The sequence below is a fragment of the Aquarana catesbeiana genome, linkage group LG02 (genome assembly GCF_042186555.1).
Source record: "Aquarana catesbeiana isolate 2022-GZ linkage group LG02, ASM4218655v1, whole genome shotgun sequence".
NCBI lineage: Eukaryota > Metazoa > Chordata > Amphibia > Anura > Ranidae > Aquarana > Aquarana catesbeiana.
In genome coordinates, this window is record NC_133325.1 from 396,373,350 (window position 1) to 396,388,204 (window position 14,855).

General features: G+C 38.6%; 1 protein-coding gene across 4 annotated transcripts in view; it reads left to right on the forward strand.

Moving 5' to 3' along the window:
- BCAS3 (BCAS3 microtubule associated cell migration factor) overlaps window positions 1-14,855 on the forward strand; it is a 1,663,284-nt gene that overhangs the window by 944,051 nt on the left and 704,378 nt on the right. For all 4 annotated transcript variants that reach the window (XM_073615250.1, XM_073615251.1, XM_073615252.1 and 1 more), the window contains 2 exons: window positions 5,357-5,553; window positions 7,180-7,277. In XM_073615250.1, coding sequence (XP_073471351.1) covers window positions 5,357-5,553; window positions 7,180-7,277 — 295 coding nt within the window. The remainder of the gene's footprint in view (window positions 1-5,356; window positions 5,554-7,179; window positions 7,278-14,855) is intronic.

Sequence of the window (14,855 nt, forward strand, 5' to 3'; positions counted from 1 at the left end):
CCAGCAGCCAGATGAGAGTAAGGAAGATGAAGCAGCCGGCTCATACTGTTGTGGACTCTTTGCTGGGTCGTTTGGGGTGTGGCTGTATTTCATTGTTCTATTGTGTCTGCCTTGGGAGAAACGTATTATACTCCCTGCTGATTGGACAGTCTACCCCACTCTAAATGCAAATGAGGGGGGTGTCCCAATTGTTACCTCTGTGTACCTGTGTTTCAATAAACAGTTCATGTTCCAGCTTTGTAACTGAGCTAGTCTTGTCTGGTTCTTGGTTACAATATTAAGCTATAAAATCTGATCTCTGAAGGTCCAGTTTGGAGGAAGCAGTGTACTGACGGAAGCACTCAAGTGGAGTGCGACAGGGATCTGTGACAGGACTAATTGCGCTACACCTGAGCTAAGTCCATTGGGCTAAGGCCTGGGATGTCCATCCAATTGGCCCAATTTTTTTCAAATTTACCAGGGCATCCTCTATGCTGACATATACATTGTCTAGTCGGAGAGTATCTCCTAAAGTCTTAACCCATTCATTTAGAGTGGGTTGGTTCTCAGATTTCCAGTGCAGTAAAATCAGCTTTCAGGCTTGGAATAAAGCTTTGGTAATAGTCTCCCGAGTAGATTCTTGCATATCAGTAGACTCTGTTAATCCTAGTTTTCACTGTTTTGGGTCTATCTGAATATTTGAAGAATACACTTTATTTACCCAGTTCAGCCCCTGAAGGTTTTACCCCCTTAATGATCAGGCCATTTTTTGCGATACGGCACTGCGTTACCGATAGTTGCGCAGTCCTGCGACCCAAATAAAGTCGATGTCCTTTTTTCCTACAAATAGAGCTTTCTTTTGGTGGTATTTGATCACCTCTGCAGTTTTTATTTTTGTGCTATAAACAAAAAAAGAGCGACAATTTTGAAAAAAAAAAAATTTTTTACTTTCTGCTATAAAACACATCCAATAAAAAATGTAAAAAAAAGAATTTCTTCATCAATTTAGGCCAATATGTATTCTGCTACATATTTTTGGAAAAATAAATCCCAATAAGCGTATATAAATTGGTTTTGCAAAAGTTATAGCGTCTACAAACTATGGGATATATTTATGGCATTTTTTAAAAATTTTTTACTAGTAATGGTGGTGATCAGCGATTTTTAGAGGGACTGCGGCATTGTGGCAGACAAATCGGACACCTAACTGACACTTTTGACACTTTTTTGGGAACCAGTGACATATTTACAGTGATCAATGCTAAAAATATGCACTGTTAACATACTAATGACACTGGTGGGGGGAGGGGTTAACATCAGGGGTGATCAAAGAGTTGAGTTTGTCCCTAGGAGGTGCTTGCTAACTGTGTGGGAGATGGTCTGACTGGATGAGGACAGATATCGATGTTCCTGCTTAGCAGGAACACAAGATCTCTATCTTCTATCCTGTCAGAACGGTGATCTGCCTTGTTAGAGGTAGATCGCCGTCCTGCCTCTCTGGGGAGTGATCGCAGGTGGCCGGTGGACATCGGGTATGCCGTATCTGCTGATTGGCTCCCCCTCTGTTCAATTGGCATGCGTGCGCCCCCCACTGTCTATTGCATGGCATGACGTACAGGTATGTCCTTTGTTTTGCACAATAGAGCCGCTCTGCCGCAGTATATCTGCGGTAGGCGGTCTTTAAGTGGTTAAAGTGTTCAGTGCGCCCTCCCAATAGCGGTGCAATTTTGAGCACCTCCACAATTAATTAATAAGATTCCTGTGGTCCCTAGGACAGTTGCCACACAGGGGATCTTGTGCTTTACCCATTTTGAAAAGCCTAGCAGTATTATAATGAGATCGTAATAAGATGTATAATTGAGTAAGCCGCTGTGGGTGATTTAGTGAGCACAGTGGCACCGCCCGCAAGGCTTGCTACCATTGATCATCTATCAGGGGACCAACATACACATCCCTTTTCTCCAGGACTGTAGAAGGGAACTCTTCAAGGTAGATAGCTAATAGTTTAGCAGAACAACCAGATATAAATCATTTTTAGGTTTGCGTATGTTGCATATAAAGTGCATCCTGTAAGTATTCACAGCACTTCACTTTTTCCACATTTTGTTATGTTACAGCCTTATTCCAAAATGTATTGTATTCATTATTATCCTCAAAATTCTACAAACAATACCCCATAATGACACCGTGAAAGAAGTTCGTTTGAAATCTTTGCAAATGTATTAAAAATAAAAAACAAAAAAAACGAAAAAATCCTCAAAAATTGAGTTCAGGTGCATCCTGTTTCCACTGGTCATCTTTGAGATGTTTCTACAGCTTGATTGGTGTCTACCTGTTGTAAATTCAGTTGATTGGACATGATTTGGAAAGGCACACATCTGTCTACATAAGGTCCCACAGTTAACAGTGCATGTCAGAGCACAAACCAAGCCATGAAATCCAAGTAATTGTCCGTAGACCTCCGAGACAGGTTCGTATTGAGGCACAGATCTGGGGAAGGGGGGAAGGGTACAGAAAACTTTCTGCAGCATTGAAGGTCCCAATGAGCACGGTGACCTCCATCATCCATACATAGAAGAAGTTTGGAACCACCAGGACTCTTTCTAGAGTGGGCCGCCAGGTCAAACCAAACGATCGGGGGTGAAGGGCCTTAGTCAGGGAGGTGACCAAAAACCTGATGGTCACTCTGACAGAGCTCCAGTGTTTCTCTGTGGAGAGGAGAACCTTCCAGAAGAACAACAATCTCTGTAGCACTCCACCAATCAGGCCTGTATGGTAGAGTGGCCAGTCGGATGCCGCTCCTCAGTAAAAAGGCACATAACAGCTCACCATGTGTTTGCCAAAAGGCACCTGAAGGACTTTCAGGGAAAGATGAATGCATTAATGTACAGAGACATCCTTGATGAAAACCTGCTCCAGAGCACTCTGGACCTCAGACTGGGGCGAAGGTTCATCTTCCAACAGGACAATGACCTAAGCACACAGCCAAGATAACAAAGGAGTGGCTATGGGACAACTCTGTGAATGTCCTTGAGTGGTCCAGCCAGAGCCTAGACTTGAACCCGATTGAGCATCTCTGGAGAGATCTGAAAATGACTGCGCACAGACGTTCCCCATCCAACCTGATGGAGCTTGAGAGGTCCTGCAAAGAAGAATGGGAGAAACTGCCCAAAAATAGGTGTGCCAAGCTTGTAGCATCCTAGTCAAAAAGACTTTAGGCTGTAATTGGTGCCAAAGGTGCTTCAACAAAGTATTGAGCAAAGGCTGTGAATACTTCTGTATATGTGATTTTTTTTTTTAATTTTTAATAAATTTGCAAAGATTTCAAACAAACTTTGTTCACGTTGTCATTATGGGGTATAGTTTGTAGAATTTTTAGAAAAATAATGAATTTAATTCATTTTGGAATAAGGCTGTAACATAACAAAATGTGGAAAAAGTGAACTTCTTTGAATTCTTTAATTAATCAACAGGTTTACCTGCACATGGAAAAGTATATGTGCTACTGATATGTTTACAGCTTGATGCCTATTTCCGTATTTATTTTCTGACCTCTAGGCCAAAATCATGTTAAATTGAATTTGTTTTACAAATATCAATACTTATTGATGGATTTGAAAAATGTCATATCTAAAATAAGATTAGGATTTTTTTCTGTGAATTGGTGGTTTCCAAAATGTAAGATCATTGGTCACACAATTGTATATTCATAATTAAACAGATATGGAACATTTTGTGTGACAAATGTAAGTCTATACTTTTGTATGTGACCTTTTCTAAAAACTTACCAGTGACAAGTTTAACCTAATGTAGCAAAAAGTACATTCAGAAACCATCGGATTAAGGTGTTTATTGCACACACTGTTTTCCAAAAAGTGTTACAATTTCCTTTAAAGATCATTCTTTCCATATATTATGAAGCATGGTAGTTATTTGCACTAAATCAATAAATATTTAAAGAGAATCTGTCATCAACCTTTCAGATGGAGGCTACCACTAACCCACTCACAAGCTGCTTGCTAATTCCAAGGCAGTGAAAAATCTGTTTGGCATCATTGTGGGTAAACTGACTAGTATGTTACTTGAAAAGTTAGACAGTGCTAGCTTCCAGCAGGCAGGTATTGGGTTTATGACATAATCCCTTTTGAAACAGTACAATACTTGTAGTTTTCAGTGCACAAGCACCGTGTTCTCTTGAAGCTAACAGTTGACACATTTGGCTTGTTACAGATATGCTTTAATATGCTACCATTACTTTCCTAAGCACAAAATTGATTTTTAGGTATGCTGAATTTGCATTATTTGGACTTTTGGTCTGTTTGCATTGTCTCATCATCACTATGTCTATTACAAATTCTTGCTTTTCACCTCTTCATGTACAGATTAACACATTGTACACAGACAGTAATAAAGCAAAGTTGACAGGGGTTCTATCCTTCCCCTAAGAATGTTTATTTATGTCTGCTTTACTGTTGGAAATGTAACATTGCCACCATGACAGCAAGCAGGGGAAAATCCTACTAACAAAGTTCAATATACTGAAGCAAAACAACTCTGGCAGAGGCCCAAACTATGCCCCACTGTATCTAGAACTGAAAAAAATGGCCTGGTTTACAATTTAAAACCTGATATGCAATAATTCACCAGCTATAAGCCAAAAAAGCTACATTTATCAAAGAGAATACAGCAATCCCTAATTGGTAACTCCAATGACTAAAATTAGTAGAGTTGCAGGGAAACCATACCACTCCAAACTCCAAAGGTTGGGTGCCAGCCACAGACACCCGGCCATGCTCTGTGTGTCATCCATACAAGAAACAAAGGACTGCACACCAATGACTAACTTCTTTGTTGAGCCAAATGGGTATTCTTTACCCACCTGAGAACTATCCCTTTGGCGCATTTCACCCTTTGACAGCTTAGTCAACTAAACCTATAAGGGGACTCTCTTCTCATCTGAGTGTTTAGGTACATTCAACACTCCATTTTTTTCACCTACCTTTCTGCTACTATGGGTGCAATTAATGAGTCATTTAGCCTTTTTCAGTAAAGGACCTTTATGCATTTACTGTTACCGTTAATTTAAAAATTCCTAAATAGGACACTGTGGCCCTAAGCACTTGGCTAAGGTGCTAATGTTTCCCCACTTTATTTGAAACTGAAGTAAATGCTTTGGCCATTGTTTCCCTTTAATTTTATCACACCACAGCCTTATACAGCAGTATTTGTATGCAAGTACCTGCTCATACACTTGAGAATTATGAGATATTGTTATGGATTGCTCTGACATTTTATTGGATGCCTTTTGTTTCTTCTAGAATCCCGCCACATTGTACACCAATGGAATTGTTTTTTTTATTTTTTTTTATTTTCACAGGTTGAAATAGTGACTCACACTGGACCTCACAGACGTCTATGGATGGGACCTCAATTTCAATTTAAAACTATCCATCCCTCTGGACAAACAACAGTGATTTCTTCTAGTTCTTCTGTTCTTCACTCACATGGCCCAAGTGACATCCCTCAACCACTGCTAGATTTTGATACAGATGACCTTGACCTAAATAGCCTCAGGTAAGAAAATAAAATCTGTTGATCAAATATGTTCAATTGTTTTGTTGTGTTTAGTAGGAAAACATCCATGAAATCCGCTGAGAAGTCCAGCATAAATTTCAATAATACTGCTTATTTTGATATGCTCTCCAACAAACTCTGGGGGATTCCTGAAACAGGTCTATTCATTCTGAGACAATGTGACACTTTATTAGCACACAGCTGAACTCCATTCAGATGTCAGTCGCCTTTTTAAATAAAGTGACTTCAGTAAACTGTGCTCTCACTAACTGGTTGCTATTGGTTACTGCAGATCATCCTTGTTTTTTGGCTGTGCCTTACTGAGTGAGCCCTGAAGTCCTAAAAGTTTGGAATTAGCTTTTTTGTTTGTTTTTTTTGCCCTCATTTACATTTATAAAGTTTTGTAAAGTACATGACATTGCTTTTTCAACCACAAAGTGTTTAGCAAGCATATATTTGAACCTCTGTGTCTTGGCATTACCTAATCGTGTTGATTCAACAGCTATTTTGATTTGGTTGATAAGAAAGTTGCTAAAATAAATGTGTCTGTACTGGTTGGACAACCAGTTCAAATCAGCTCAGTCTAGAAGAATATGAAAGTGTTTAAATCAAGGTAAACTGCAGGAATGACCTTGTCCCCTGCCTTCATTTGCTGTTACTCTTAGAACATTTAATCATTATACAGTATATGCACTGTTGCCTGTCACAGAACACAGGTAAAAGCAGGTATTTTTTTTCTAAATAATACATTACACTACCATAAATGATAATGTATTGTTCATTATTAAAATTCTGTATATTTTTTGATTAAACAATTCACTCTGACACTACCAAATCAGTGGAGCTGATTTTGTGGGTACCTGGAATCACTTCTTACACTTGCATGCATACCAAGTGGTGCATATTCTTTGATCAGTTGACAGTTCCATGATACCTTTATACGGGAGTCTTGCAGGTTACCTGAGCAACCTTTGTTCTTTTTAAGGTTTTTTCCCCTCCTATTATTTAATGTAATTATTATTTTAATAATAATATAATCTATATATAATATATTTTCTAATTTATAAATACTTAGGTACATTTATCATATGATAACTTAATCCATGGTAAAACATTCCATCTAACTGTGTTACAAGGTATTATAGTGCTCTGTTCACACCTATGCAGCTACAGGGGAGTGCACGTTTTTGTGCATGATGACCCTTTTGAAAAATATCACACTACACCAAAACGCGTGGTACTTTGTTAACATGTGTTTTGGTGAGTGCGAACACGTGCATTAGGAAGGTGCATGGGGATGCCATTAATGGCACCACTTTGCATCTGCAAAAGGGCTGCGCATTTAGCAATACACAAGTGGGAAACTAGCCTAATTGAAAATGTAAAATGTTTACTGTTGATATTCTACAGAAGAATGCCTTGTATGTGTTTTTATTGGCCCACAAAATATTTCAAATTGATGGAAAATAGGAAATGAGTAATGACTGAGACTGAAAAAGCACCACAACAATACATAGTGTGCTAGAAAACTTAGATTATGAGAGCATAAATAAGCAATTCTGCAATTTTAGGAGGTTCTACTTTAAAAATATGTTTGTTTTTAAAAAATGTGTATTATTGCTACAGGATCCAACCAGTGCGCTCTGAGCCAGTTAGCATGCCTGGGTCACCTCGTCCTGTATCTGATCGCAGAGGGGTATCGACGATTATTGATGCCAGCTCAGGTAGGAAACTCTTACTTTTTCTTGATGGTTGAATAACAACAACAAATCAATGCAATTGGCTTTTCTGGATTGCCAGCAGTGAGAAGTCATTTATTCTTAAAAAGAATCCTAAGAAGCATGTGTCATTTCTAAAGTTGAAAATTTATTGTGTTGTGTCTCAAACTATATTGTGTCCATTTTTGATTTCACGTTTTTTAGATTCTGAATTTAGGAGCATGATTTACTGTGGTGATAAACTGAAAAAATCACAATACAAAATGAGTGTTTGAACTATGGACTTTGTGTTAGCCAAGTGCTGTAGCATTAGACTGTTGTTAAACATCTTGGATATGACAAGACTCACACTGGTCATAAAAGTGTCACTTGTTTGACAAAATCATTGGCAGTTGTGAAATGTTTCCACTCTTTCAGTGTGGGTGACCAGATACAGCAACGATTGTTCTAGCACTTTACACACAAATTTTACAATATGCTGGAAGAATTGTTCTGGTAGTTTAGCAGATTTTACTTATCAGCTCAACTTAAAAGTTGTAATTCATTGTTAGCTATGTAAATATTCACATTTTAAAGTGACCATAGACATAAGATGACTGTTATGCAATCTAGGCCATCTTGGGCATTTTCAGGAAAAACTGTAACAGGCATGGTCTAGCGGACACAAAGATTGATTGCCTAAATTAGAATCTTCTGGGCTGATTGCTGATGTCTCCCTATTGTATAGACAGGACCAACAGTGTTTGCACAGTACATGTCTCAGTATGATTGTTGTAGAAAGCATTTGCTTGGCAGTCAGGTATATATTTAACTATATATATATCTATATATATCTATATATAGATATAGATATATATCTATATCTATAGAGATAGATAGATAGATAGATAGATAGATAGATAGATAGATAGATAGATAGATAGATAGATAGATAGAGATATATAGATATATATCTATACATATATATATATAGATATATATATAGATATATCTATATATATATCTATATATAGATAGATAGATATAGATATCTATCTATATATAGATAGATATCTATATACATAGATATCTATCTATATATAGATTTATTATATATATACTTATATAGACATATATATATATATATAACAAATCTGGTTCTCTTTAAAGCCTATGCGGCAACCAGAGGTTCTAATACACAATGGTTTCCAAATGAAATCTCTCATAAGTAGAATTATTAAACACAAGCATTAGTCGAGAGTCAAACAGGATTTTAATCTGCAGTGATTCAGAAATCCTCCAGAGAGGCTGTTGAGGTTTAAACTGTAAAAAGAAACTGTAACAAACACAGAAAGGGATTTGTAAAGGTTGTTAATACAGTGGATTTAAAAATAGGATATATAATAGAGATGTGATATTGTGTACAAGAGCCTGCTTTCCTGGAACTTGGCAAGTTACAATTTTAGAAGGGTTGGGTCAAGCCATTTGGAAAGATGTTAAAGTGGTTGTAAACCTCAGACATGAAATATAAATAAAGCATGTTCCTCTATAGTATTTATTTGTCTCAATCCAGAGAACTAAGTGACATTTCTGTCTGCTGCTTCATTCTACAGCTATCTGCATAAGTCACTTCTATTTTTATCAATCATGGGTAATCAAAAATCAAAGGGAACAGGGTCAACAGACCAAGGGGCAGGAGGGGCAGGGACCCTGAGGGCAGCAAAATCAGCATGAGGCAACACATCAGTAGAAAAACTTCAAAATAAAAACAATACACAAAAGTAGTAAAACATCCCAATGACCATAAAGGTCTACCCTGCCATTGCTCCTCTGGACCTGAAAAACAAGGCCAGAAAAGCAGAGTCTTTGACCCTCAGACTGGAGTCCAGCTATGATCTAACTATTCTATGAGGGCAACCAAACTAGGAAACCCTTGGCAGGGACCAACATGGCCAAAAGGAGTCCAGAGTACAACTCCTAACAGTACCACATTAGCGGCAGGTGGCAATCGAAGTGAGTAGCCAGAAAATTAGCTGTAATCTGGCAAGTTGGCTCCAGAAGGACAGGCGGCAAAAGATAAATGCGTAACCTGCATAATGTCACCACAAAAAAGGTAGAAGGTGGATGAAAACCAGCAAAAGAAGAGACAACACTTGCACAAGAGTGAAGATGAAGGATTTCAGTCGCAGCAGGTATCCAGCAGTCAAGAAGCCAGAGATGAACAGTTGTCAGTGCCATCTAATGGGCATCCAGCCAAGATGTAACAGCATCCAGAGTATCGAAAAAATGAAATGTGGCTCCATCCACCACACACACAGATTACTTGGGAACAGGAGACTGTATGTGAGGCCCTTCCCCTGGAGCCATTTGCGGACCTCTGAGAAAGAGCATTGCCATTGTTGCACCTCAGCAGAGTTATTCGGAAAGATGGATATCTTGGCACTCTCATGACAGAGGCCAGGCCTGTTCCAAACAGCAGCAAGGATCATGTCCGGTCTCTATAATTAAGAAACCCCAACAAGAAGGGTCGCGGAGGCGCTCCCAGTATAGGAGGAGTGGTGGTAACACAATGCGCCCGCTCGACCACGAAAGTTGGTGGGAGATTTTGTAGGCCCAAGTTGATAGTGAGCTAGGTCTCCACAAATGCAGCAGTGTTAGTACTGTCTGTCTGTTCAGGCAGCCCCAGCACTTTGAGATTATTGTGGTGTAGCCAGTTTTTAGTATCAATAGCCTTTTCCTGTAGAGCCTTAACTTGCCTTTGCAGAGCATGCAATTCAGTCCGAGCGGACTGTATCTTCCACATGAGAAATCCTCTCCTCTGCCTCTGACAAGGGGGAGCGAACTTGTCAAGATTGTTATGGAAAAGACCAATGTCAGTAGAGACTTAAAGTGGTTGTTAAGCCACTATCTCATCTTTATATCATCCCCCTGTCAGATAAAAAGCTGCATCCTAGTGCCTGTGCTTTATAAACAAAAAAAACTATTTCTACCTCCTTTAACAGCATCTCCCAGCGATAAGATGACTCCAGCCTCTCAGCTCTCCCCGTGTGATATCTCCAGTGATGGGGGGCCGAGATTCCCCTGCTGACGTCACCCAGGGAGGATGGGAGGAGAGGAGCTCAGAGCCTGGAGTCATGTGATCACTGGAAGACACTGTTAAAACATGTAGAAATCTTTTTTTTTTTATAAAGCAGAGGCACTGGGACACAGCTTTTTATCTGACAGAGGGGATGCTATACAGATCAGTTAGTTTTTAAGCAGTGGGGAGAGGAACAAATCAGCTATAGTGAGAGATGACAGGCAGGGAGAAGAGGGAGGAGGAGGACAGAGGGAGATAGCAGCGTATGACGGAGGCGCGTACGCTGACAACGGTGTCAGGGCTCAACAGCCCTGATATATTGTGGTCAGCGTACAGAGGGCAGGGTAGAAACTGTCAGGATCAGCCAGGTATTTCAGGTGATACAGGGGGCCAAAATACACAGCACAAGCACTGTGCTGTATAACATGCTTTAAAGGAACAGGATCTTTATTTTATCTATCTTTGCAGTGAGAGTTTCTTTACATGCTATTATAGCCACCAGAATGTCAGCAGTGGTTGACCCGTCCGGGTCAGTGTCAGCTGAGGAGGTCTGAGTGCTTACACACATAGTGGGGACTGGAGACCGCCGGAGCAGCTTGTGTGCAAGAAGCAGGCACAGACATGTGGGTGGAGTGGGGCTTGCTGGGTGACATAAGAGGATCGCCAAGTATGTCAGTATATGTCCCATGGAGCAAGGAGCGATATGGACACCATCAGGATCATAGAAAGATGTGGGTCGGTGCGGAGCTCTGGAGCCATGTGTCTGCTTCTGTTCACAGAGAAAAAAGTTGGCAGAGGAGGGAGCTCCAGCTGATTGACAGCTTCATCTCTGTTCCTGTGTGCTGTGTAAACGGGGTTTGTTCTTTCCCTCCAATCAGCTCTCAGAGCTCTCCTCTGTGAGCTCTGCAGTGTGTATTTTCAACTCTCTCTGATCAGATATAGAGAAGATTGCTGATAAACAGGTCCAACTTATGTAGGAGGATTTGTTTCTCAGCATCTCTGTGTATCACCTGAAGCCAGTCACTTCACTGGGTATATGTGAGGGTTTACAACCACTTTAATGTCTGTAGACATCAGTAGGGTTTCAGATCCTCAGCTGTGTCCAGAACTTTTCAGCTTTGTTCCTTATCTATAAAAATATGTGATATAAGAGACTGTGTTTGGGAAAGTCATAGAAACTAGCCAACATTTTGTTTTAAGTTACTGGCCATACATTACAGCTGGACTATTGCATTCCTGAGACCTAGGACATTACAGGATATTTCAATACCCTATGGAATTATTAGCGTAGGATGATTTCAGTGATGCAGTGATTCTCAGTAAGTTGCACAGAAGCAATATGTGGCTTTCATCTTTGCGTTGTTGCCATAATACACTGTTGTCATCAGCATGTTTTCATTGATGCATCTAGCAGTGACATAAACACTAAAAGAGAGAAAGGACTGCAGGATTGTCAAAGGTACTATTTTTATTTTGGTTTTAGTATACGCAATAACATTCATTGCAACATGTATTGTACTTGGTCTAACTAAAACAAAAGTGTACACAAAGTACATTGATAACATTATTATGTGATTTTTGCTGTTGTTCTAGATGCTGGACATAAAATTTCTCAACAAAGCTATTTTTGCGCAGTCATCAAATATCTAGCTTATCTCGATGTCTGCTTATTACGTGTAGTTTATTCAGCTCATACATCAGCAATATATTTTGCTTGATAATATTCACAGTTACCTCGACCTCATGAAATTTGCAAATGAGAGCACCACATCTTTGCATTTACTTTAGATAAAGGAAACTAAAATACTTGTGGTTCTCTGGGCTCATAGATAACTTTTATTATGCTTCATCGAGGGAAAGCGTTTAGTAGTTTCTATCTGCAGGTGAATCACCACACAGCAGTTGTGTTACCTTATGACAGTTTTAGCAGTGATGATTTTCTGCCTGCGGGGTATAATGTCCATTACAGTAACATATGGGATTAGAAGAGCTCATAAAAACTCTTAACGTGTCACCACAAGGTGCCATTCTACAGTGAATGTGTTTACACAAGAGTCTAGATAGTAAGATGCAAGAATGGCACAAGTGTCTCAGCCTTGTTATTTATGATCTGTGGTCAGATATGTTTTTATTTAAAGTCTAAGTGTAGGAAGATATGAAATAATGAAATATACCAGTGTAATTCTGTAATGTATATATATATATATATATATATATATATATATATATATATATATATTTAAATCATATCTAAGCTCAAAAACAAAAATGTAATGCATTGCAGCTGGCATAAAGAGCATGACATTCATCACTAGCTAACATGTCCACCCATTAAGAGATCTTTAGCTTTGAGCTATATTAAGCTATTAGTAAATAACATATTTGACTTGTGTCTCTGTTCTTTTATATATTGGACCTTGAATATTCACGTTTGAGATGCAATGCCAGTCTGTCCAATATTCTATCTGCTTTCAAATATACTGTACATATATTCCTTGGGGGTTTGCCTACCTTAGTATGGCAATTTACGGTTTGGTATCTTGTACCTTGTGATTTGAAAATTCCTATTAGTGGGTAGTTAGAGATGGGCTTATCTCTCTCAATTGTTTCCCCAGACCATGGTGTTGTAAAAATCTATAGAAGAAACAGTGTTTTCTTTTGTGTAAATAGTGTCATGGTGTACATTGTTCCGTTCTGATAGACATCTAAGAGGATTATATTACCATGGGATTGCCATAAATCAGTGTCAGGAATTATACAAAGCTGTTCTAGTATAGGGTTGTCCCTTAGGGACAGGCTGACTGGAAGATCCTAAATTGAGACTAAAGCTGAGTATACAGGTACCAAAAGTCGGCCGGTTCAGCAGGAATTGGTCAACTTTCAGTACATCCGTACTGCTCTCTGTTCAAAAGAAGGTGGTCTGATGACTAGTTTCTAACAAACGGTTTTGCTGGAAAAGCAGCACTAATCTGTGTATTCTGATGAGGAAAGGGGGGGGGGGGTCCCTCTTGCAGAATTGAGTAGCACAGTGGGAGAGATCCCTGCAAACACATTGTGTTGAATGAGGGATCTTGAAGTTTTTTTTTTTTTCGTTCAACTTGCTGGTTCAACCCACTGGTTAAACTAAAATAAACATCTTTACAATGCTTAAGCATTTGACATTCATCCTCACTAATAAGGCCAGTTTCAGAATGGGCAGGTATGTAAAATTACTTTTAAAGTGGAACTCCACTGCAGTGGGAAAGGTTAGAACCTATATCTGTTTCTTATTTATGTTATTCTCTGTTCCTATTGAGGAAATTCACTCTTATTATCTATATTGGTGAAAGCTATCACCAGAAAAGAAAGTGAGGGAAAGTCCAAAATGTATAATGAGATGACATCTCCCAGTGGAGATCCCTGCTATTGGTGAGATTTGTCTTTCACTTTGGGGAGATTTCTACTTACATTCTGCCTTGTCTCTAGCTCAAAAAGTGTACTAAAAACCATACAGAGGTCCTAACCCTTCCCTGTTCTAAGTTTTTTCTTCATTTCATAAAAAAGAAATAATAATTTTAATCAGAAAGGCTATCCTTTTTCATGTTGTATGCCAGCAATAATGATTCCTGCATTTGCACAGAATGGAGGTGATATGACTGTCAATGTTTAGTACTTTTAGTAACTAACTTTATTTCCCCAGGCAAGTGAGTTCTCTGCCGCTACAGCGGACCACGCAACTTTTTATCATTTACACAGGTATTATGAAGATGTTTTTAGCTGTAAACAGGTCAGAATGATGCTTGTAAAAGTTTACAAGCTGCCCTGAACCAGGAAGTAAATGCAGGCTGTACACCTTGCATGGGAGTCTTTTGATTCCTATCTAAGTGTTGATTGCTTGTTGCTAGGAGATGTAAGCAATGTGGCGCCTCTCCTTATCACTAGTCATCACCTTGTCTCACCTTCAAAGGTTCCATTAGGATTTCTCATCACTTTATGTTTAACCTTTTCCTATGTGTCCTCAATACATTGGTTGCGAGAGCGTTAACATCTCTTTCAGTTTCATGTGTGTCTTATTGTATTTTCTCAACAGAATGCAGTAAAACAGCCTAATTTAATATATTTTTATGTTACATTTGGTGACAAGGCAAGGATATGACTTCATTTCTAATTTAATTACAATGACTCACACAGATGTGTGACTATAACAATTTAATTTGCTCTGACCTGGATAACAGCAACAAAACAAAGGAAATGTGAATTGTGATGAAATGGTATATAGTAAAATACAGTTTGTGTATATATATATATATATATATATATATATATATATATATATATATATATATATATTGTGATGACATTGTACTTGTATTATTACATTATTTTGTGTATAAACTTTTAACCTATACATGTGAATCATTTAGTATAAATGTTAAGCATCTAGTAATAATTGCAGTTATTTACAAGGATAGATTCAATTGAAAAAATGTTGAAAGCTGGACTTCAGCCAATAACATAAACACGCAGTTAAAATACCTTTATGTGAA